Source organism: Bos mutus, chromosome 15 (assembly GCF_027580195.1).
Source record: "Bos mutus isolate GX-2022 chromosome 15, NWIPB_WYAK_1.1, whole genome shotgun sequence".
NCBI classification, from domain to species: Eukaryota; Metazoa; Chordata; class Mammalia; order Artiodactyla; family Bovidae; genus Bos; species Bos mutus.
Genome location: NC_091631.1, coordinates 25,881,401 through 25,906,047, shown reverse-complemented (window position 1 = coordinate 25,906,047; position 24,647 = coordinate 25,881,401). Strand labels below are relative to the sequence as shown.

General features: G+C 36.9%; 1 protein-coding gene across 1 annotated transcript in view; it reads left to right on the top strand.

Moving 5' to 3' along the window:
- ACER3 (alkaline ceramidase 3) overlaps positions 1-24,647 on the top strand; it is a 168,648-nt gene that overhangs the window by 96,176 nt on the left and 47,825 nt on the right. Inside the window, exons 4-7 of the mRNA XM_070383662.1 lie at positions 533-585; positions 3,298-3,379; positions 6,185-6,220; positions 22,068-22,126. Of these exons, the coding sequence (XP_070239763.1) occupies positions 533-585; positions 3,298-3,379; positions 6,185-6,220; positions 22,068-22,126 (230 nt within the window). The remainder of the gene's footprint in view (positions 1-532; positions 586-3,297; positions 3,380-6,184; positions 6,221-22,067; positions 22,127-24,647) is intronic.

Here is a 24,647-nt window from a genome sequence, read left to right as displayed (position 1 = left end):
ATGAGTGGTTGTTCAGTTGCTCAGTCTTGTCTGATTCTTTGCAACACCATGGACTGTAGTACGCCAGGCTTCCCTGTCCTTCACCATCTCCTGGAGCTTGCTCAAACTCATACCCATTGAGTCAGTGATGCCATCCAACCATTTTATTTATCTTAGGTGCTATAGGATGAAGAAAAAAATGCAAAAGAATACTGATAGGACCTATCACCTGTATATGATGGACATCATTCCTTGATGGAGGCATGTTATCATAGTTTATGATGCTGAATGATCCAAGCTGAGCAGTGAGTCAGGCATCCTACTTAAATATGTACCTTAAGACAGATGGATGGCTAGATAAGTTCATTTGTTCAAAAACAATAATCTATACACACAGAGAGTAAATTAGATGATGATATATATATGATAATTAGTAAAATGTATTAGATAATAAGAGGTGACCATCTTAGTCATTCTGATGTTTTATTTTGGATTTTGATAATAATTGCAGCTCTACAGTATTCAAGTCCTATTACCTGTCTGTTTCTTTTAGCTATTGGATGAACTCCCAATGATCTACAGCTGTTGTATATTTGTATACTGCATGTAAGTATTTATGTTTAAAATTCATTTACTTGATATATTTTAAAATTCATGTTTGTTTCATAGGGAATTAACATAACTAATGCAGTTATATTACTGGGAGATAAAAACGGTGTAGAAGATTATAACTTTTGTGATTTTAATTCAGAGTATAATCTTTTGGAAGTTATACTAACAATGTTTATGAATTTGTGTGATCTCAAATATATTATCCAAAATCCATAACATTTTTCTACTTTGTACCTTGAATTATGCAGGGCAGCAAGTCATCTCTAAATTTTCACAGTTGTACGAGATAAATGGATATTGTCCCCATTTTATCTAAGAATATAAGCATAGCTTATGCTGAGATGACTTGCTTAAGGTCATGCAGTTAATAACCTACAAGTTTAATAAACTTAACTTTTAAAGTATACCTTCTGTTCCCTAGTATTAATACTTCAAACTTGTCTGAACCTCTTATGTGATGGTTATCTGATTCTTTTCAACCAGATCATCATTGTTAGCTCAATAATATCTTCTTTTAAAGATATGCAAAAATAAAAAGTTTTCATATGTATACTATGGTTGATTCATGTTGATGTTTGATAGAAAACAACAAAATTCTGTAAAGCAATTATGACCAACCTAGACAGCATATTAAAAAGCAGAGACATTACTTTGCTGACAAAGGTCTGTCTAGTCAAAGCTATGGTTTTTCCAGTAGTCATGTATGGATGTGAGAGTTGGACTATAAAGAAAGATGAGCACGAAGAACTGATGCTTTTGAACTGTGGTGTTGGCGAAGACTCTTGAGAGTCCTTTGGACTGCAAGGAGATCAAACCAGTCAATCTTAAAGGGAGTCAGCCCTGAATATTCACTGGAAGGACTGATGCTGAAGCTGAAGTGCCAATACTTTGGCCACCTGATGCAAAGAACTGACTCCTTGGAAAAGACCCTGATGCTGGGAAAGATTGAAGGCAGGGGAAGAAGGGAATGACAGAGGATGAGATGGCTGGATGGCATCACTGAATTGATGGACATGAGTTTGAGCCAGCTCCAGAGTTGGTGATGGACAGGGAAGCCTGGAGTGTTGCAGTCCATGGGGTCACAAAGAGTCGGACATGACTGAGTGACTGAAATGAACTGAAAAACTAAATAAATTTTAAAAAATTAAAAATAGTTTGAAAAAATATATTATTAAAAAGAACTCATCAGAAACTGTTTCTGTAAATAACCAGAAGTAATTATTTTAGGCTCCCTGGGCCTGTGGTCTCTGTTGCAAGTCTTCAACCTCTGCTATTATAGCATAAAAGCAGCCACAGATAAGCTATAAACCAATGGGTGTAACAGTTTTCCAGTACATTTTATTTACAAAGTCAGTTTAGGTTGAGAAACTGATTTTTGCACTGTGGTTTAAATATCAATAACCTCAGATATGCAGATGATACCACCCTTATGGCAGAAAGTGAAGAGGAACTAAAAAGCCTCTTGATAAAAGTGAAAGTGGAGAGTGAAAAAGTTGGCTTAAAGCTCAACATTCAGAAAACGAAGATCATGGCCTCTGGTCCCATCACTTCATGGAAAACAGATGGGGAAACAGTGGAAACAGTGTCAGACTTTATTTTTTGGGGCTCCAAAATCACAGCAGATGGTGATTGCAGCCATGGAATTAAAAGACACTTACTCCTTGGAAGGAAAGTTATGACCAACCTAGATAGCATATTCAAAAGCAGAGACATTACTTTGCCGACAAAGGTCCGTCTAGTCAAGGCTATGGTTTTTCCAGCGGTCATGTATGGATGTGAGAGTTGGACTGTGAAGAAAGCTGAGCGCCAAAGAATTGATGCTTTTGAACTGTGGTGTTGGAGAAGACTCTTGAGAGTCCCTTGGACTGCAAGGAGATCCAACTAGTCCATTATAAAGGAGGTCAGTCCTGGGTGTTCATTGGAAGGAATGATGCTACAGCTGAAAATCCAATACTTTGGCCACCTGATGTGAAGAGTTGACTCATTGGAAAAGTCTCTGATGCTGGGAGGGATTGGGGGCTGGAGAAGAAGGGGATGACAGAGGATGAGATGGCTGGATGGCATCACCGACACGATGGACATGAGTTTGAGTGAATTCCAGGAGTTGGTGATAGACAGGGAGGCCTGGTGTGCTGTGATTTATGGGGTCGCAAAGAGTCGGACACGACTGAGCAACTGAACAGAACTGAACCCCAATCTAGAAAAATATGTCATCAACCCATCTGTGACAGTGCAGATATGGGCACTTAGAAAACCTAAGATCAAAACCAAGGAAATTCTAGCTACTGTTTTCTGAAACCTATTCTTAAGACTGAGACTAGAGTCTGTGCTCTCCCTAACATTGTTTGTTGATCTATATTTTCTGTCAAAACTATATTTATTGAAAGAAAAAGTAACAGTGAGCATTGATAAACTAATATCCTGATACACCTGTACCTGCGTGAGACAGCGTTGAGAGTAGATAATTTAATAAAAGAGCAGAAGATGACTGCTTTCTTCCCTTATTTGAAATCAGGTGTCTTCTCCTGATCCCCACAGCCTGTTGAAGGCTGTAGGCCGTGTGGGTTCTCTAAGATGAGTGTGTGGTTGCAAGGAAATGATGGGCACCAGTATACCCAGGTCATGTATACACATGGCAAAATAGCATTCTGTTTGTTTTCCTAGTTTTATATTCTAAAACGTTTCTCTCTTTTTTTTCTTTTTAAGGTTTGAATGTTTTAAGATGAAGAAGTCTGTAAATTACCATCTGCTTTTTACCTTAGTTCTCTTCAGTTTAATAGTAACCATGGTAAGTCATATTTTATTTCTAATAAATTAAGCATGTGAACTGCCATTTATGGAGTTTGGTACATTTTGCTTCTAGTGTTTGCTTCATGCTGTTCAAACTGAAATATTTCTAAAGGAAACTCCCTTATAGATATTGCTTCTTTGTTTTCTATTTAGGTGTTATTTCTCAACAAAAAGTTGAAACAATTTTTTTTTTAAACCTGTTTGTTTTTTTTTTTTTTTGACAGAAAGTGGGAAAAGTCAAAAAGCAGATATTCAATAGCAATAGAAAGCAAATAACGATTAACTTTTCCTCATGGATGAACATATTACGTCCTATTTGTTAAAAAAAGAAATTGGCTCTGATCTTTAGTGCCTCCTGTGACTATTTTAATGCCTAAACTTTTCCAAATAGGTTGAGATAGCTGATCACTTATGTGTGCCAGTTCATCTGTTCCCACATTTCTAGTACTACCTATAACCTGACAACTACCAAATCCACATCTTAAGCCTTAGATATCACTAATATTAGGAACCTCAATCTCAGCACATTCCAAGTTGAACTTATTTACCCCTGCCCCATGATACAAACCTACTCATTATCTTTCCTACAAAATCTGCTTATGCTCTAAGTTGCTTGTCTTGGTTGCTACTGCTGCTGCTAAGTCGCTTCAGTCGTGTCCAACTCTGTGCAACCCCAGAGACGGCAGCCCACCAGGCTCCCCCATCCCTGGGATTCTCTAGGCACGAACACTAGAGTGGGTTGCCATTTCCTTCTCCAAGGCATGAAAGTGAAAAGTGAAAGTGAAGTCGCTCAGTGGTGTCTGACTCTTTGCGACCCCATGGACTGCAGCCTACCAGGCTCCTTTGCCTGTGGGATTTTCCAGGCAAGCGTACTAGAGTGGGTTGCCATTGCCTTCTCCGCTTGTCTTGGTTAAGGACCTACTAAATACTCTGTTACTTAATAACTATGGGACTTTGGACAAGTTACTTAACCTCTTGAAATTTCCTCATTTGTAAAGTGAAAATAGTAATAAACATACATTTCATATTAGTTGTAAAAATTAATCCCTGGTACACAGTAAGGACTCCATAATTCTTTTGCCTTAAAAAAAAAAAAAAAGCCTTTTAAGAGCCTTGCCCTTCTGCATTTCTTCTGTAACTAACAGAATCTGAAATTATGTAAAGGGAAATTAGTATTTTGAAATAGCAAATTTCAGAGTTTAAAAACATTCTGCTTTATTGAGTTTAGAGTTATACGTATATAAATATTTCATACACATCTTACTATTAAAGCTTTCTGGTTGCTTGAAGGAAATGATCTACTCTTGTAAAGAAGGAACTTCCTCCAGGAATAAGAAATTCTGTAGCAAATTGTAAAATTACATAAAATTTGTGAGATCAGCAGTACATTAAATGAGGCTATAGAGATGTATAAAAATGGTCCTTCCTGTCAAAAAGATTATTTCCTTGTAGGGGAGAGAAGCAAACTAATAAATGCCATAACATTTATACATTGACAGTCTGGTAGAAAGAAGGATGAGTGGTGGATTCTGCTAAGCAGAAAAAAAAAAACCTCAGAAAAGACTTCAAGAAAGAGGTATAATTTGAGCTGAATCTTAAAAGATGAGTGTTTACCAGCAGGGGCATTTGCTAACCCAGTGAAGCATGGCATGTTTAAAGATACAGAAGCATGAAACTAGCGTCTTTGGGGTAGCAGTATACTTTTTGGAGCCTAGGATGAGAAAGAGACAGGAAGATACGAATAAGGCCAAACAGAAAGGCTAGAGCAATGTCATGGGAAGGCTTTGAAATTTGGACTTTGTCTTGTAAGTGATAGGAGTCATTTCAGATTTGTGATTTAAATTTTGACTCCTCTCTACCATGTCTTTTTAAAGGTGTACTCTTACAGGGCAATAAATGCATACAATAAGTGGGCATTGAACTTAATCACCCACATGACATTGGAGCCTGAAACTAGAGTTTGTGTAACTGAAAATGTTTCTCAGTGAATGCATTAGAGATTTTTGGAAGCAGAAGAAAGAACAAGAAATTTATTTTAAATGCTTTTACTTATTAGCATATATTATGTGCTAGAGACTTGCGCATATTTTGGCTAATTATTGCTAACTATTATTATTCCCATTATCCAGATAAGGAAAAATGAGTCTTTTGGTTAAATGACTTGCTCAGACATATAGCAAGTAAGTGGCAGTTTGAAATTTTGCTGCTAAGCCCAGTGTTCTTGCTAGTGTGAAACAGATCTGCTGCGGGGATTGTCAGCATAACCTCTTCAGCTCTGATGAGTATTCATGCATCTGTGCTCCCTGATGCTCATGCAGAGGCCAAGAGGCCAGAGTAGTCCACAACAGCTGTGAAACATTTAGTTTACCTCGAAGAAGCTCGGGCTTCCCTAGTGACTCAGCAGTAAAGAATCTGCCTGGGGTGCAGGAGACATAGGTTCAATCCCTGAGTCGGAAAGATCCCTTGGAGAAGGAAATGGCAACCCACTCTAGTATTCTTGTCTGAGAAATTTCATGGACAGAGGAACCTGGCAGGCTACAGTTCCTGGGGTCGCAACAGTCAGACATAACTTAGCAACTAAATGACAACATGATGAAGCTAGCCGTGGCGCAGACACACCTGAGGTAGTAGCCCTTTTGTGGCAGCCACGTAATCTGATTGGTTTCACATGGCTGGAGTCAGTTCTAGGATGCAAAACAAGGGAAGCCAGAGACGTATGAGATTTGCAAGGTAGTAGGTATAGGTTTTCTTTCCCCTTCATAAGGCACTTCTTTCACATCTATTTCTTTTAATCTTTTTTCAGGTTTACCTTAAGGTAAAGGAGCCTATATTCCATCAGGTAATTTTTGAAAATTATTACACATTTTATTACTTAACCTGCTTTGTATTTTCCTTTTCTAGTATATTATATGCATGTATAACTTATGGAAATGAAATGGTGGATGCTCTACAAAAGAACAGTGTTTAAAACAGATTGCAGACAAGCTCCTATAGGAGGTGTAACAAAACAAATACCAAGAACATTCAATGCCCAGGCTCCACTAGCTGTTGTTAGACAATCATGCAGGTGCAGCATTGCTCTTATAAGCACAAAAAAACAGGAACTATTATTCACATGCACATGTAAACAGTCTTTTTTATGACATTATCTTTTAGAGAAGATATAGGGAAAATACTCAAGAAATTTTCAGTCTAACATATATGAGTTGGGAGGTTATTTATATCAAAAGAAACAAACATAAGAAACTTTGGTATAAGAAATAGTAACTTATGTGCATCCTAGAAAGAAACTAGGGTAGAATGAGTATGAGACCCTTAATAAAGAGAGCCATTGTTTATTGAGTGGTGTGATGTGCCTGTCACTATGCTCATTACTACATAGACTTTAATCTCCACAGCAGTCCTAAAAATTATGGATTATTGTCTACATTTTAAGGGAAACTAGCTCAGAGATATTAGGTAATTTGCCCCATGGTTACACAGTTATTAAGGGGCAGAGCTAGGATTCTAACTAGATTTGTTTGACTCCTGTCACTATTCTTTTAACAAAGCAGGATAGATAGAAATATATACATAAGCAAGGAACCACATATTCCAGGAGGATTAGAGGCCTTATACTCTTTAGAATATTTTGTGTTTATATTAAAAAGTAAATGTTCCTGTAACCTTTTAAACTAAAACTAGACAATAATCATCTGAAATATGTTTTTTAAAGAAATAAATTCCATATCCACATTATTGTGCCTAGGTTTTTTCCATAGGCCAGCTGAAAGGAGATGTACTGAATAACATAGATGGTATTGGGAGGGGGGCATTCTCACTTTCCTGTTTGTTATAACTCGAGGTGATGTCATTGTGTATTTATCCCTTTATTAGAAATATTTATTAACACAGTATAAAAATAAAGTAAGTTTATGTGAAGAATACTTCAGTTTTTATAAACTTCTTACTTGAAAAATTTGAGTTAATTTTTCTACGTTTATGACCACTCAGTTTTCTCTTTTGTGTTTTTTACTTATTTGGTACTGTGTTTTGTAATAAAAGGTACAAACTATTCATGTAACTTTCCATGCTGTAATTTCCTGTGTTTTTCCAATAATATTTTCTTCTCTGTGTATAGGAAAGATAAATAGATATCTGTGTATGCTGATAGGAGGGATGAAAACTTATAATTATGACTAATATCCTAGGCTTCAGTTCAGTTCAGTTGCTCAGTCGTGTCCAACTCTTTGCGATCCCGTTAACCGCAGCACGCCAGGCCTCCCTGTCCATCACCAACTCCCGGAGTTCACTCAAACTCATGTCCATCGAATCAGTGATGCCATCCAGCCATCTCACCCTCTGTTGTCCCCTTCTCCTCCTGCCCTCAATCTTTCCCAGCATCAGGGTCTTTTCAAATGAGTCAGCTCTTTGCATCTAGGCTTAGAGATTAAAAATCAGGATAGGGAAATGAAGAAGTAGAGGAATGCTAGATGAAGTGGATAAGCATTCTGAAGGTAGGGATTCATTCATTCGTTTATTCGTTAGATGTTTGCTGTATACTTTCTAAGTACCAAATTCTGAGCCTGATGTTGGAAATAAAGAGGCAGTAGAGCACAGACTTAAGATCTAAAGTCAAGCATAACTGAATTCAAGCTAGTCTTTCCACTTACTGTATAAGTTACTTAACTTTATTGAGCTTTGGTTTCCTCATTATTCAACAAACACTTTTTAAGTACCTTCAGTATATCAGGTGCTGTACTAGGCACAGGAGATATATTCCAGTTCAGTTCAGTCGCTCAGTCATCTCCGACTTTTTGTGACCCCATGGATCCCAGCACGCCAGGCCTCCCTGTCCATCACCAACTCCTGGAGTTCACTCAAACTCATGTCCATCGAGGTGGTGATGCCATCCAGCCGTCTCATCCTCTGTCATCCCCTTCTTCTCCTGCCCCCAATCCCTCCCAGCATCAGTCTTTTCCAATGAGTTAACTTCACATCAGGTGGCCAAAGTACTGGAGTTTCAACTTCAGCATCAGTCCTTCCAGTGAACACCCAGGGCTGATCTCCTGTAGGATGGACTGGTTGGACCTCCTTGCAGTCCAAGGGACTCTCAAGAGTCTTCTCCAACACCACTGTTCAAAAGCATCAATTCTTTAGTGCTCAGCTTTCTTCACAGTCCAACTCTCACATCCATACATGACTGCTGGAAAAACCATAGCCTCGACTAGATGTACCTTTGTTGGCAAAGTAATGTCTCCGCTTTTGAATATGCTATCTAGGTTGGTCATAACTTTCCTTCCAAGGAGTAAGCGTCTTTTAATTTCATGGCTGTAGTCACCATCTGCAGTGATTTTGGAGCCCCCAAAAATAAAGTCTGACACTGTTTCCCCATCTATTTCCCATGAAGTGATGGGGCCAGATACCATGATCTTCGTTTTCTGAATGTTGAGCTTTAAGCCAACTTTTTCACTCTCCACTTTCATCAAGAGGCTTTTTAGTTCCTCTTCACTTTCTGTCATAAGAGTGGTGTCATCTGCATATCTGTGGTTATTAATATTTCTCCCGGCAATCTTGATTCCAGCTTGTGCTTCTTCCAGCCCAGTGTTTCTCATGATGTACTCTGTGTAAAGCGTCTGCCTACAATGTGGGAGACCCAGGTTCAATCCCTGGGTCAGGAAGATCCCCTGGAAAAGGGAATGGCAACCCACTCCAGTATTCTTCCCCGCCCCCCAAAAAAGCAGAGATATACTAGTGAGTGAAATAATGACATCTCTGCTCTTATAGAGCTCTATAGACTGCGTCTCTAAAGTTGGTATAATAATCTCCTAAAGTTGTCTAAGTTTAAATGAAACAGTGCATTTAAACCTAGCATGTAAAGAAAGTAAAAGAAAGTGAAGTCTCTCAGTCGTGCCCGACTGTTTGCGACCCCATGGATAGTAGCCTGCACCAAGCTCCTCCGTCCATGGGATTTTCAAGACAAGAGTACTGGAGTGGGTTACCGTTTCCTTCTCCAGGGAATCTTCCCAACCCAGGGATTGAACCCAGGTCTCTCACATTGTAGACAGATGCTTTACTGTCTGAGCCACCAGGGAAGTCCAGAGTAAATGTTAACTAGTATTAATATACTACATGGCTGTTGGTCTCAGAACTCACTATCTGATCAGGATGATTAACTTGTAAAAATGTATTTGTAGTATATATGCTTTATAATAAACATGTAAAAGAAGTACTAATGCAGGCAAAGACACAGTCTATCTACCTAGATGACTCAAAATAGAATTACAAAATATACTTATTGTATGTAGCTAAATAATTGCTTTCTTTGGTACTGAAGAGCAATAGTAAGGAAAACGGCTCACTGTTTTGATACAGTAGTATTCCTTGCTACTTTGTTAAGTTTTATTTAAAGAGAATTTAGCCTCAGATGTCTGATCTAGAGTATCCTATGCTGATCTGTTAAGTAATTATAATTGATACTTTCTATTTATGGCTTAAAAAAAAACTTATGCCTAATTATCTTCTGAGTATCATTTTTAAGAAAAGAGACCTTATTCTGAGAATCTTCTAATTGTCAAAGTTTAGAGTATTTTTCTTTCATATAAATGTTGATGTTTTTATTTGTAGAAACTTAGAAAAATTGCTTTGGAATTTGTAAGTGGAAAAATTGTTTTGGAATTTGTGACAAGATTTTTCAAAATCTTAACAATAATGAAAAAGGAAAGCAGAGCAATGTGGTTTAATCTAAAGGAACTCTGACTTAAGGCTGGGATCTTTATTTCTTACTACTTTGATTTCTTAAAGTTCAGAATCTCAGTATCTTGCTATTTTATTATCCATCAACAGATTTCTTGCTGTACAATAATCCAGTATTGTATTCTCCAATATCTTTGTCTGTAAAATGTTCAAAACAAGGATATGTACTATTTCATAAAGATTATATAAAAGTAATTAATATAAGATAATGCAAAGCATAAGGCAATAAGCATAATAATACTGTGTAATACTAAAATTACTTAGTAAGATGTAAGATGACATGCATAAATTTCTGCCTATGATGATCATGGAAAGCTTCTGAAAGAGATATTTGAGTTGAGCTAGACAAGAAGTAGTGATAGTAGTGATGTGTGTTTGCTTATTCGCTCAGTCGTGTCTGACTCTTACGACCCGTTGACTGTAGCCCACTAGGCTCTTCTGTCCATGGGATTCTCCAGGCAAGAATCCTGGAGTGGGTTGCCATTTCCTTCTCCAGGGGATTTCCTCACCCAGGAATCAAACCCAGGTCTCCTGCCTTGCAGGCAGATTCATTACCTACTGAGCTATGAGGGAAGCCCCGATAGTAGTGATAGTAAAATTAAAAGTACCTGTCACAACAAGGATGATTGTCTTGCTAACCAGATTAGCTTCTCTGAGGAAGAATATACTGATAACAGTTCTACTTTATTGAGTCCAAGGTGATCCAGACATCTGAAAGGGAGCCAAATGCTATTTATTTAACTTGATGGCCTTGCGAAAGATAATATTCAAATCACATAGCTGTCACATTGAATAGAAACACCAGCATGTCTTAAGGAGGAAAACAAAAACAAAAGCATACATGAGAATAGATTAAATGGACATTTAAGAAATAATGTAACCCTTTTAAAGAAGCTAATTGAACAATCAGTAGTTGAGTATCTCAGATGAGATCTCATCTAATGTCTCAAAGAGTACTGTTGCTTAAAATCTTACCAAAGTAGATGTCTCCTAAAGATTGTTTCTTGACATGGCACATCAGTATTTTATTACTGTGCCTTCTAATTTGACACTCAAGGTTTGCAGGAAAGGACACACTATGTAAACAATTTGAAAAGCAGAAACTTGGATTTTTAACATTTTTAAATTTGTATTCTATCATGTTTTGTTTGTGCCATTTTATTACAAATTAGAGTAGAAGGATATATAAGCACACTGGAAAAGAAGCTGACTTTTTTAGTGTTTACTAAATATTGTGCTAAATATTATATATTCTTTCATATAGTTTATGTAGATTGACTAACTCATTATCTTATTAAAATATCAGCAAATCTGTTTAGGAATTGGGATTATCTTCATTTTATAGATGAGATAACTGAGAATCAGAAAGGTTAAATAATTTGCCCAGTGTTCAGCTCATTGATTGGAGAACTGGACATTGAACCCAGATCCTTTTTTCCCCTGAAACCCATATTACTTTTATGATATGTCCCTATAGCTAATTACTTTGGAATCTAATTTATTGTCCGAAAGATCTGTTTTTCAAAAGAATGAAAAATACTATTTAGATTTTTGTGCAATAGTGAACTTGGAAGAATGTGAAGACCAAATATATAAAACTTAGGGATAGCTGTGCTTTACTTTAAACCTCAGTTCAGTTATCAATTTAAAAAACTGCCCAAAGTCAAATATAAGTGAAGTACTTTGGGAATAAAAAGAGATTAAGTAATTTTTATAGAAGGATATTTGGAAGGCTTCACACAGGAAATGACATTTGAGGAGGATTTATTTGACCATGGAACTCTTTTTTTTTTCTTTTCATTGAATATCTCTTAATATCCCTCAGCACAGTGGTATTCTGGGGTCTTATTTGGGAAATCTTATGCTAAACACAAGATCATGTAGAACATGAGAAGAGAAAGAAGAATGGAACCAAATTGTGACTTATTGACTGTCATGCTAGAGTTTGGAACTTATTTTGTCATTGACAGAGACATAACATTATAGTAGTTGCATGTAGGCTGGATTAGAAGGCTGTATAGTTTGGGCAGAATTAAGATTTTAAACTAGTTCTGAATACCTACAAAAACTATGCTTTTACAAAGTCTCATTGCCTTATGAGTCTTATGAAATTATATTACAGTTAAAAAGTAGTATCTGCATTTAGCTTACTACTATTTAAACTATCATCTAATTATGTAGGAAGCACCAGCCTTTTAGCCTTATCATATGAGAATTGTTCAGTCACTAAGTCATGTCCTACTCTTTGCAACCTCATGAACTGCAGCACGCCAGAGAATAATTTATACTATTAACTCCCAAAATAAAATGCCTCTTACATCAGTATTTTGAGTATGATTATAAAAATATGAAACCACAGTCACCTAGTTCAGTCCCTTCATTTTACAAATGGGAATCCAAGAGTAAGATGAGTGAATGGACTTATTCAAGTGACTTACGTATTGAAACTGTAATCAGGTGGTAGAAAAATCTGGATTCCCCTGACTGTAGCCCTTGGCTTTTTCTGTTAGAGGCTCCCTTTACTATGTTTGGGCAATTGAGTGAGTTCATTACAAATTCCAAATGCCTAAATCCCATTACCTATTACCACCATCGGTTCCCACTCACTGGTACTTTATCCACAGATCCCTACCTGATCTCCCACCCTCATAAATGTTTCTTGACCACAGATGAGCTGAGTGCCTTTCTCCAAGAGTGAAAGACTTGAACCCACTCTGGGCATTTAATGTGAAGCTGTTAATTATTTCAGCGGGTTATTATGGAATTCTTTATTGTCTAAATGTCTTTTACTTTTAAACAATAATCAGAATTACAGAAAAGCTGCAAGGATGATAAAAAGAACTTTTGCCCCAAACCACGTGAAAGTTTATTGTCAACATACTGGAACATGATGACTTATGATAGTGTCTAATAGACATCTCCATTGTGTAATTGTTCTCTGTCCTTTCATAATTAATAACAACGTGGTAGTAAAGTACTTTGAGATTTATGAAAATACTCTTAATTATTAAACTTTGAATTTATTTATTTTTATCTGTTTGGACTCTCTCTTATATTCCTACTTTATTCAGTATTCACTGATTTGTAACTATCATGATTTATTTTGGTATATCATGATTTCCATATAAAGAAAAGGTGGCAAGGATACACAGAAAAAGTGTACAAAAAAGATCTTCATGACCCAGATAACCATGATGGTATGATCACTCACCTAGAGCCAGACATCCTGGAATGTGAAATCAAGTGGGCCTTAGGAAGCATCACTACGAACAAAGCTAGTGGAGGTGATGGAATTGCAGTTGAGCTATTTCAAATCCTAAAAGATGATGCTGTGAAAGTGCTGCACTCAATATGCCAGCAAATTTGGAAAACTCAGCAGTGGCCACAGGACTGGAAAAGGTCAGTTCTCATTCCAGTCCCAAAGAAGGCAAATGCCAAAGAATGCTCAAACTACCACACAATTGCACTCATCTCACACGCTAGCAAAGCAATGCTCAAAATTCTCCAATCCAGGCTTCAACAGTAAGTGAACTGTGAACTACCTGGTGTTCAAGCTGGATTTTGAAAGGGCAGAGGAACCAGAGACCAAATTGCCAACATCCGCTGGATCATCAAAAAAGCAAGAGAGTTCCAGAAAAACAATTACTTCTACTTTATTGACTATGCCAAAGCCTTTGACTGTGATCACAACAAACTGTGGAAAATTCTGAGAGATGGGAATACCAGGCCACCTGACTTGCCTCCTGAGAAATCTGTAAGCAGGTCAGGAAGCAACAGTTAGAACTGGACATGAAACAATAGACTGGTTCCAAATTGGGAAAGGAATACATCAAGGCTGTATATTGTCACCCTGCTTATTTAACTTGTATACAGAGTACATTATGTGAAATGCCAGACTGGATGATACACAAGCTGGAATCAAGATTGCTGGGAGAAATGTCAATAACCTCAGATATGCAGAAGATACCACCTTTATGGCAGAAAGCTAAGAAGAACTAAAGAACCTTTTGATGAAAGTAAAAGAAGAGAGTGAAAAGGCTGGCTAAAAACTCAACATTCAGAAAAATAAGATCATGACATCCGGTCCCATCACTCCATGGCAAATAGATGGGGAAACAATGGAAACAGTGGCAGACTTTATTTTTTGAGGCTCCAAAATCACTGAAGATGGTGACCACAGCCATGAAATTAAAAGATGCTTGCTCCTTGGAAGAAAAGCTCTGACCAACCTCGACAGCTTATTAAAAAGCAGAGACAAGGTCCCTCTAGTCAAAGCTGTGGTTTTTCTAGTAGTCATATATAGATGTGAAATTGGACTGTAAAGAAAGCTAAGCACTGAAGAACTGATGCTTTTGAACTGTGTTGTTGGAGAAGACTCTTCAGAGTCCCTTGAACTGCAAAGAGATCCAACCAGTCAATCCTAAAGGTTGTCAGTCCTGAATATTCACTGGAAGGACTGATGCTGAAGCTGAATCTCTAATACTTTGGCCACCTGATGCTAAGAACTGACTCATTGGAAAAGACCCTGATGCTGGGAAAGAGTGAAGGCAGGAGGAGAAGGGGAAGACAGAGGATGAGATGGTTGGATGGCATCACTGACTCGATGGACATGAGTTTGAGCCAGCTCTGTGAGTTGGTGATGGACAGGGAAGCCTGGCGTGCTGCAGTCCATGGGGTCACAAAGAGTCAGACACGATTGAGCAACTGAACTGAACTGAACCATCATGATATATTTTGGTATACAAATTGTCTCAGATTTCGCCATTGGAGCAATTTCAGGCTGGTATCTGTGCCCTTTTGACCTGTTCCCATCACTCTTTGAATATGTTTTACTTTTTGGCACAAGAAGATGTTCTTGACTCATCTTGTTCTTTCCCTGCTCCAGGCCTGATCTCCATGGAGCCTTGGTTTCTTTTATTGGAGAATGGAATTTAGAAACCAGATCCAAGTGCTGGATATGTGGTTACATATGTCTCTCCTCTATTAGACTGAGCTGTTTGCAGTCAGAAATAGGGTATCTTTTCATCTTTGAATGACAGATGCCTAGTCCAGTTACTGTCACACAGTCTGTGTTCAATAATTTGTGGTTGTTTAGTCGCTCAGTTGTGTCTGACTCTTTTGCGACCCTGTGGACTGTAGCTCACCAGGCTTCTCTGTGGGATTTCACAGGCAAGAATACTGGAGTGGGTTGCCAGTTACTTCTCCAGGAGATCTTCCTGACCCAGGAATAAAACCTGTGTCTCTTGCATCCCAGGCAGTTTCTTTACTGCTGAGTCACTCAGAATTCTCATTCAGTAAGTACTTGTTAGAAAATAAAGTGGCCAGTTATTTGGAACCCCTCTCTATGTTTTTGCTTGATCCACGGAATAGAACATAATGAATAAGTCATGGAGAATGTAGCTCTGAAGAAATATTGAAAGTCAATCTCCCTCATTATCAAAATAATTATTGTATATCTACAGTTTTTGACTTCCCTGGTGGCTCAGATTGGTAAAGCATCTGCCTGTATTGTGGGGACCTGGGTTCAATGCCTGAGTTGGAAAGATCCCCTGGAGAAATAAATGGCAACCCACTCCAGTACTCTTGCTTGGAAAATCCCATGGACAGAGGAGCCTGGTAGGCTACAGTCCACAGGGTCACAAAGAGTCAGACACGACTGAGCGACTTAACTTCATTTCACTTCACTTCACAGTTTTTCAGGTCCCACACTATAGCCTCAGCCTACTTAATTTGCCCTCTTTTACCTCTCTGTTTCATCTATCTTCAAATCTTTCCACATAGGCATCTTAATGCCACATCACAGAAGAAAAAATTGTTTTTCTGCCTTGCTCAAGTAATCTTTCTTTTTACTGATAAACAAAATCACAACATGCCTTTTTCCTAGGCTTCTTAGGGATAAGTACCAGGTCTCAGCTTACACACAGTATATTTCTATGATGCTTTAGCAGCGAGAAAATGCAAATATTATTTTTATTATACTCTTTGGAGTTTGGAGATTGAAAAAATTATTAAATATGGATAGAGATGAAAATTCCTTATAGTAATCTTTTAAAATGAAAATTATAGAGAATGGGAAAGTACATTCTGTTATCTTTTTATTTAAAAATGAATAATCTTAGAAGACTCTTGAGAGTCCCTTGGACAGCAAGGAGATCAAGGCAGTCAATCCTAAAGGAAATCAACCCTGAATATTCATTTGAAGGACTGTGGCTGGAGCTGCAGCTCCAATACTTTGGTCACCTGATGCAAGAAACAACTCGTTGGAAAAGACCTGATGCTGGGGAAAATTGAGGGCAAGAGGAGAATGGAGTGACAGAGGTTCAGATGGTTGGATGGCATCCCTGACTCAATGGACATGAGTTTGAGCAAACTCCGGGAGATAAGTAAAGTATAGAGAAGCCTGGGGTGCTGCAGGTCATGAGGTTGCAAAGAGTCAGGCATAACTTAGTAACTGAACAACAACAACAGTCTTTGAATATGTATAAAAAAAGGGTTATATGGACACTCCTAGCTCTAAGAAAACCTAGGAAATCAAGCTTTTATAGCTGGACATATAACCATCCTAATAAGATCAGTCTTTTATAAAGACAGAGGCAGGAGTAGATACTGAGTAGGCCACTACAGGCTCTGCCTCAGGTTTCTAGGGGAGAATAAAAATATATAGGATAGCCAGGCCATGGAAGCAGCCTAGATGTCCGTCAGCAGACGAATGGATAAGAGAGCTGTGGTACGTATACACAATGGAATATTACTCAGCTATTAAAAAGAATGCATTTGAATCAGTTCTAATGAGGTGGATGAAACTGGAGCCTATTATACAGAGTGAAGTAAGTCAGAAAGAAAAATACCAGTATATTAACACATATATATGGAATTTAGAAAGATGGTAACGATGACCCTATATGCGAGACTGCAAAAGAGACACAGAGGTAAAGAACAGACTTTTGGACTCTGAGTGAAGGCGAGGGTGGGATGATTTGAGAGAATAGCATTGTATCATGTATATTATCATATGTGAAATAGATCGCCAGTCCAGGTTTGATGCATGAGACAGGGTGCTCAGGGCTGGTACACTGGGATGACCCTGAGGGATGGGATGGGAGGGGGGTTCAGGATGGGAAACACATGTACACCCATGGCTGATTCATGTCAGTATATGGCAAAAACCACTACAATATTGTAAAGTAATTAGCCTCCAATTAAAACAAATAAATTAAAAAAATATATATAGGATAGAGATCTTTGTGAAGAAGAGAAAATTTATTTGGAAAATCCTCATTGTACTTCCAGGGTATAGGTTGTTATCCACCATTAGATATGTTTAACATGCTCTCTGAATCATCCATTTCTTTTGACTTCTCTATGCTAATAATTTGTAATCTGTTAATTAAGCTCAGTTTTTTCTTCTAAGATTTAGATCCAAGTATCCAACTCCTGTTACAGATCTCCACTTGGCTATCTAACTGACACCTCAAAGTCTGAACATACACAGAAATGAAATAAACATTTTCATCCCTTGTCTTTGTTTTCATATTATTATTTAACCCAATAAACAGTTTATGCACTCAACTGCCCAAGTCATAAACCAGGCCATCATAGATGTTCCCAACTTTTCAGTTCAGTTCAGTTCAGTTCAGTTCAGTCGCTCAGTCGTGTCCGACTCTTTGCGACCCCATGAATCACAGCACGCCAGGCCTCCCTGTCCATCACCAACTCCTGGAGTTCACTGAGACTCACATCCATCAAGTCAGTGATGCCATCCAGCCATCTCATCCTCTGTCGTCCCCTTCTCCTCCTGCCCCCAATCCCTCCCAGCATCAGAGTCTTTTCCAATGAGTCAACTCTTTGCATGAGGTGGCCAAAGTACTGGAGTTTCAGCTTCAGCATCATTCCTTCCAAAGAAATCCCAGGGCTGATCTTCAGAATGGACTGGTTGGATCTCCTTGTAGTCCAAGGGACTCTCAAGAGTCTTCTCCAACACCACAGTTCAAAAGCATCAATTCTTCGGCGCTCAGCCTTCTTCACAGTCCAACTCTCACATCCATACATGACCACAGGAATTTATACCATATCTTAAAGTTGTTCTAAACCTTATTATCTCCCTAATCTATCCATTTTTCTCCTTTCCCATTGATACTACCCTAATTCAGGCCCCCGTGTCTCACCTAGGTCACTACAATATCTTGTCAGTGGTCAGTTTTCCATTAGTCTCACCTCCTAATTCATTCTCTGTCTACCATGACAGGGACATCTTTCTAATACATGAGTGATTATATTGAGCTACTGCTGAAACTTTTATTGACTTTGCATTGTTCTTTACATAAAGTCCCAACTCCTTAACATGACTTGTAAAGCAGATTTGATCTCTGCTTACCTTCTAACTTCATTTTCCTTGCTCTTCTCTCCAATAAGTATGTCCTAGACAGCATTACTTTTTTCTAGTCCCCACAGTGTAAGCTATGCCAGTTACTCTCTTCCACCTTCTTTTAATAATGTTTGTTATTACTAATAATTCTTGTCCTACTAATACTTCTGTTATAAAATTAAACATTATATCCTCCAAAAAGTCTTTCTTTTTTTCTTTCAGTTTTATTGAGACATAAATTACATACAGCACTGTATAATTTTAAAGTGTATAACATAATGATTTGACTTACATACGTCATGAAATGATTGCCACAGTAGGTTTAGTGAACATCATCTCATAGAGATACAGTATATTAATGAAATTAAAATAATTTTTCCTTGTGATGAGAACTCTTAGAATTTACTCTTGTCAACTTTTATATGTAACATATAGCAGTGTTAATTACATCTCATGTTATACATTACATCCCTAATCCATGGAAATCTCTTTGATCTGCATAAGTTTAGATTAGGTGGCCTTCTTATGTGCTTGCAAAATGCTCTGTTCAGTCCCTGTCACAGAGATAAAATACTACATTTTAACTGCATGGTTGCTTATCCCTCTCCTCACCAGGTTGTAATTGCAGGGATTATGACTTTTCTATTCACTGTTATAGCAGCATAGCTGCAATTACTGATTCAGGTGGGCAATCAGTCTCTGAAGTGAAGTGAAGTGAAAGTTGCTCAGTCGTGTTCGACTCTTTGCAACCCCATATACAGTCCATGGAATTCTCCAGGCCAGAATACTGGAATGGGTAGCCTTTCCCTTCTCCAGGGGATCTTCCCAACCCAGGGATCAAACCCAGGTCTTCCACAATGCAGGCAGATTCTTTACCAGCTGAGCCACAAGGCAAGCCCAAGAACACTAGAGTGGGTATCCTATCCCTTCTCCAGAAGATCTTCCCGACCCAAGAATTGAACCGGGTCTCCTGCATTGCAGGTGGATTCTTTACCTACTGAGCTATCAGGGAAGCCCAGGTATCAGTCTCTAATAGACTTTAATCTAATACTGTGTTTATTTATTTTTATTGTAAAATACATGGTAGAGGATACAACAAGTATAACATTTTCATCTTATCAAGAAATTCAGAGCTAGCCTTATACACATACGTTGTGTATCAGATACACGTTTTGCCCTCTCATTCATGTACGTGTGTACATCTGCCAGGTTTGAAAGCTAAGAGTAATGGAAGTCACTGTAAAGAAGCAACAGCCCCTTTTTTCTTTCTTTCCTCCCCCTCACCATTCTTTATTATGGGCATCTTTTATACTGTTCTCATGTAGTCCCCAAGCCTGCAACATGTGCAGTCCTTGACAACAACAAAAGCAGACACAACACTCCTCATTTATCTTACCTGTTGTTTTCAAGGCTGGGAGACCTGAGGTCATTCTCAACCAGGCCCACACCATCCCAGGCTGTATATTAACCCTCTACGCATAACATTATCTCCCCAGGGACTAGTGCAATGCTCAATAGATATGGTTGGATTCTATGTAGTAAAACACAACTAGTAGGCAAGAATCATAGCAGGGCCTTATAAGAGAGTCCAAAATAGAAAGGGTGAAAGTGAAAGTGGAAAAATATATATCATGCAAATGCTAAGCAAAAGAAAATATGATATAGTATCAGACAAAATAGGCTTTAAGTGGGGAAAATATTTCTGTTGATAGAAAAGAATTACTTTGTAGTATTAAAAGTGTTCAATTTGGAAACTTATAATTTAATTTATAATTTAATTTAATTTATAATTTATGTACCTTTAATATATATTGGAGAAGGAAATGGCAATCCACTCCAGTACTATTGCCTGGAAAATCCCATGGACAGAGGACCCTGGTAGGCTACAGTCCATGGGGTCGCAAAGAGTCGGACATGACTGAGCGACTTCACTTTAATATATATAATACCTCAAAATATATAATGAAAAAATTGACTAAACTAGAAGAAAAACTAGAGAAATCTATAACCTTAGGTTACTTTAGTGCACAATTATCAGTACCTTATAGAAGATACAGAAGACAAACAATATGATTAAAAAAATTTGACCTATAGAGCAAATGTAAAATATTACACCCAACAATTGCAGAAACACTTTTTGTTCCACATTTACAGAAATTGACTATATACTTGTTCATACAGTAAGTCTTAACAAATTTCAGATGACTTAATCGGAGTATAATTTCTGACTATAAAGCAATTATATTAGAATTTAAGTAATATAATTTTAAATAACATGGATCAGAGAAATCCTAGAAATTGGAATTGAATTGAATCAATGGAAAACAGTTTGACACTTCTAGTAATTTTGATAATAAGATGCCCTCTGATCCAGCAACTACATCCCTAGGTACATACTCTGGAGAAGTTTTTGTATGTGTGCAGTAGAATGTGTGAAACCAATACAATATTGTAAAGTTAAAAAATAAAATTAAATTTTAAAAATAAAGTTAAATAAATAAAAACAGAATTTAAAAAAAAAAGAAATGTTCATAACATTGAAAACTAGAAATAACCCAAAAATGTCCATCAGCATAGCAATGGGTAAATAAGTTGTGATATTTATTTGTGTGATGTCAAAAGTGATTGAACCATGGCAACATATAACTAGATCTTAAAAGAAAAAAACAAATGTATGTAATGTTATTCTATTGTAAATTAAAATTAAAAATTTAAAAACCTATATTTAAGAGTGCATATTTAGGAGACCAGTTTAATTTAGTAAATATGTAAGGAAAAGGAAAATGTTTATTTAAAAAATCAGAGTGGTTTTCTCTAAGGAGTAGGGGAGAGAGTTGGACTGGGAAGAGACAACATATATCTTGACCTGAATGGTACCCAGTTATTGGCTTTATAAATATTTGTTACGTTATACCTTTATATTCTATGAAGTTTTCTTGTATTTAATAATTCACACTCTTAAAAGCTAAATTTTCCCACTAGTTTCAGGTTTCCAGTTGGTAATATCTATCCAGTGCTCAGTATAGAAGAGAAAGAGGTTAGTTGTTGGAACCAAGTCTGAGAAGATGTGGGAACATATAGAATAAAGAACACAGGGGAGTGGACTAACCTCAGTCAAGAAAAAATGGGCATCTCTTTCTTTGAAAACTAGGAATGGGAGAAAGAATACAGGGAGAGGATGCAGAAACACTTAGGAGGAGAGTTTGAAAGAGTCCAGATATATAAGACAGGAAGTAGAATCATTTGCTAAAAGTGAACCTAACAAAAAGGGAGGGATATCTAGGGAGTATGAAGCAGAAATACAGCATTTATTCAGGTTTCAGCAGATATTTAAAATTTCTCGTAACCATTCAGAGTTAAAATTAATGCGGGACTTCTGATATTGGTTATTCACAAGCAGGATCTTTCCTCAAAGGTTAGTATGACTCTTAATTATTTAATTATATTAACACATATGTTCTTTAAAATGTAATGAAAAATAATAAATGTTTACATTTAACTTGGAGGGCTGTTTTTGTAGGCAAAGTATACTTCCACTGCCAAAGAATGATGATCTTAAGAACTTCATTTTTCCTTTCTTCTTCAGGTCATGTATGGAATGTTGGTCTTCACTTTAGTGGTTCGATCTATTTATATTGTTACATGGTAAGTAGTTTGGATCAAAAGAGTATACTTAGGTGGTAAATCTATAGCCTAATTGAAATAACTCATAAAATCCAACTCCAGAAGGGATATTGATAGAAAACTTACAACCCAACATTTATTATGGTAGATTGCAAGGAATACTAATTCTTTAAGCAAGTTGTTAATAGGCATCATGTGAAAGCAAGACTTTTAAAATAAAAGAAATTTGAGGAAAGCTGTGTGTGATGGCCTCCTTTTGAGTATTTATAATGTACATGAGTATATTAAAGGACTTGAAAACTCCTACAGTAGAAAGGAAAATAATTGTTTTTATGTTTCTCAAACTACTGCAGACTATGTCTCAAGAAAGGCTGTCTGTGTCACAGAGAAACAGTGTTCCAGAAAAATCATTTAGGAAGTAGGCATAAACTTTATAGAGTTTGTGAAAAATAAAATATTTCATGTGAGTACCTGACACAGGGCCTCGCCATATAGCAGGTGCTCAGTAGGTAAATAGTATATGATTTATGGGTTTGTTCCTTTTTTTTTTTCTCTTTTATTTAAACTTTTTATTTTGAGATAATTGTAGAAACAAATGCATTTGTAAGAAATTAAATAGAGATCATCTGTACTCTTTACCAATTTCTTCAAGTGACAATGTCTTGCAAAACTATTCTGCAATATCATAACAGGATTTGACGTTGACAGAGTCAAGATACAGAACAATTCTATCACCCTGTGTTGTCTTTCTGTAGCCACATCCACTTTTGCTCCTGCCCTATCCCCTCACTAGCTATCCTTAACCCCTAGCAACCACTAATCTGCCCTTCATTTCTCTAATTTTTTCATTTTAAGAGTGTTATATAAATGGAATCATACAGTATATATAACCAGTGGGACTGACCTTTTGCATTCAGCATAATTCACTGGAGATTGATACAAGTGATTGAATATATCAGTAGTTTGTCCCTTTTTATTGTGGATAATATTTCATGATATGGGTGTACCACAGGTTAATCATTCACCTGTTGAATGACATCTGAATTTATAGTTTTTTATTTCTAGTTTCTTACTGTTACAAATAAGTCTGCTATGAAAATTTGTTTACAGATAAGTTTTCATTTCTCTGGAATAAATGCCCAGAATGCAATTACTTGGTTGTATGATAGTTGTATATTTAGTTCTTTTTAAACCTGCCAAACTGTTTTCGAGAGTGGCTGTTCGATTTTGCATTCCCACCAGCACTGTATGTGTGAGCCATTCTCTCTGCATCCTTGCCAATGTTTGGTATTGTCACTATTTTTAATTTTAGCCATTCTTATAGATAAGTACTGATATCTTATTGTGGTTTTAAGTCTCATTTCCCTAATGGGTATTGATGTTGAACATATTTTCATGTGCCTACTTGCCATCTCTATGTCCTTTTTGGTGAAATGTCTGTTCCTGTCTTTGTCTATTTTCTAATGAGATTGTTTCTCTCTTTTTCCAGTTGAGTTTTGAGCATTCTTTGTATATTGTAGATACTAATCCTTCCTCAAATATGTGGCTCACAAATATTTTCTCACAATCTGTACTAGTCTTTCCATGGTCTTCACGTGGTCTTTCACAGAGCAAAAGTTTTTAATTTTTATGAAGTCAGTTTATCAGTTTTCCTTTTATATATCACACTTGGGTGTCCAGTCTAAGGACTCTATGCCTAACCCTAGGTTTTCCCTTGTTTTTTTACTAAAAGTTTTGTATAGTTTTACATTTTACATGAAACTTTATTTTGAGTTATATAAGGGTAAGGATTAGCTTGAGGTCCATTTTTTAGCCTTTAGATATCCAACTACTCCAAGACCACTGGTTGAAATGGCCATTTTTTCAATGAATTGCTTTTGCACCGTCCTCAAAATTTATTTGAATATATTTATGTGGATGTATTTCTGAGTTTTGGAATTCTATTCTACTGATTTTGGTGTCTATTCTTCTACCAATCCTATACTCTATTGATTACTGTACCTGTAGAATAACTCTTCAAATCATATAGATTGATCCCTCTCACTTTGCTTTCAAATTGTTTGTGCTATTTGGATTTCTTTGCCTTTCATACAAGTTTTAGAATAATGTCTATATTTAAAATCTTATTGGGATTTTGATAGGAATTGCACATTGCATTGAACCATCATATCTATTTATGAAGAATTGACATCTTTACTATGTTGACTCTTCCAGTCTATGAACACTATGTGTCTTATGTGTCTCTTCATTTATTTGGATAATCTTTGATTTCTTCCATCAGCATTTTGGAGTTTTGATATTTTTTTTTTTAACAATGGTATTGTATTTTTAAATTTTGCTGTCCAAACATTTATTATGTATAAACATAGCATATTAATAATAGTACCAGAGAGATCAAGATGACAGAATAGAAGGACATGGAGCTCACCTTCTCCCACAGATACATCTCACAGAACAGTTCTCATAATGACTACTGAACACTGCAAAAGATCTCATACAACGAAAGCTGCAAGAAAGTTCACCATGTAACTGTGTAAAACAA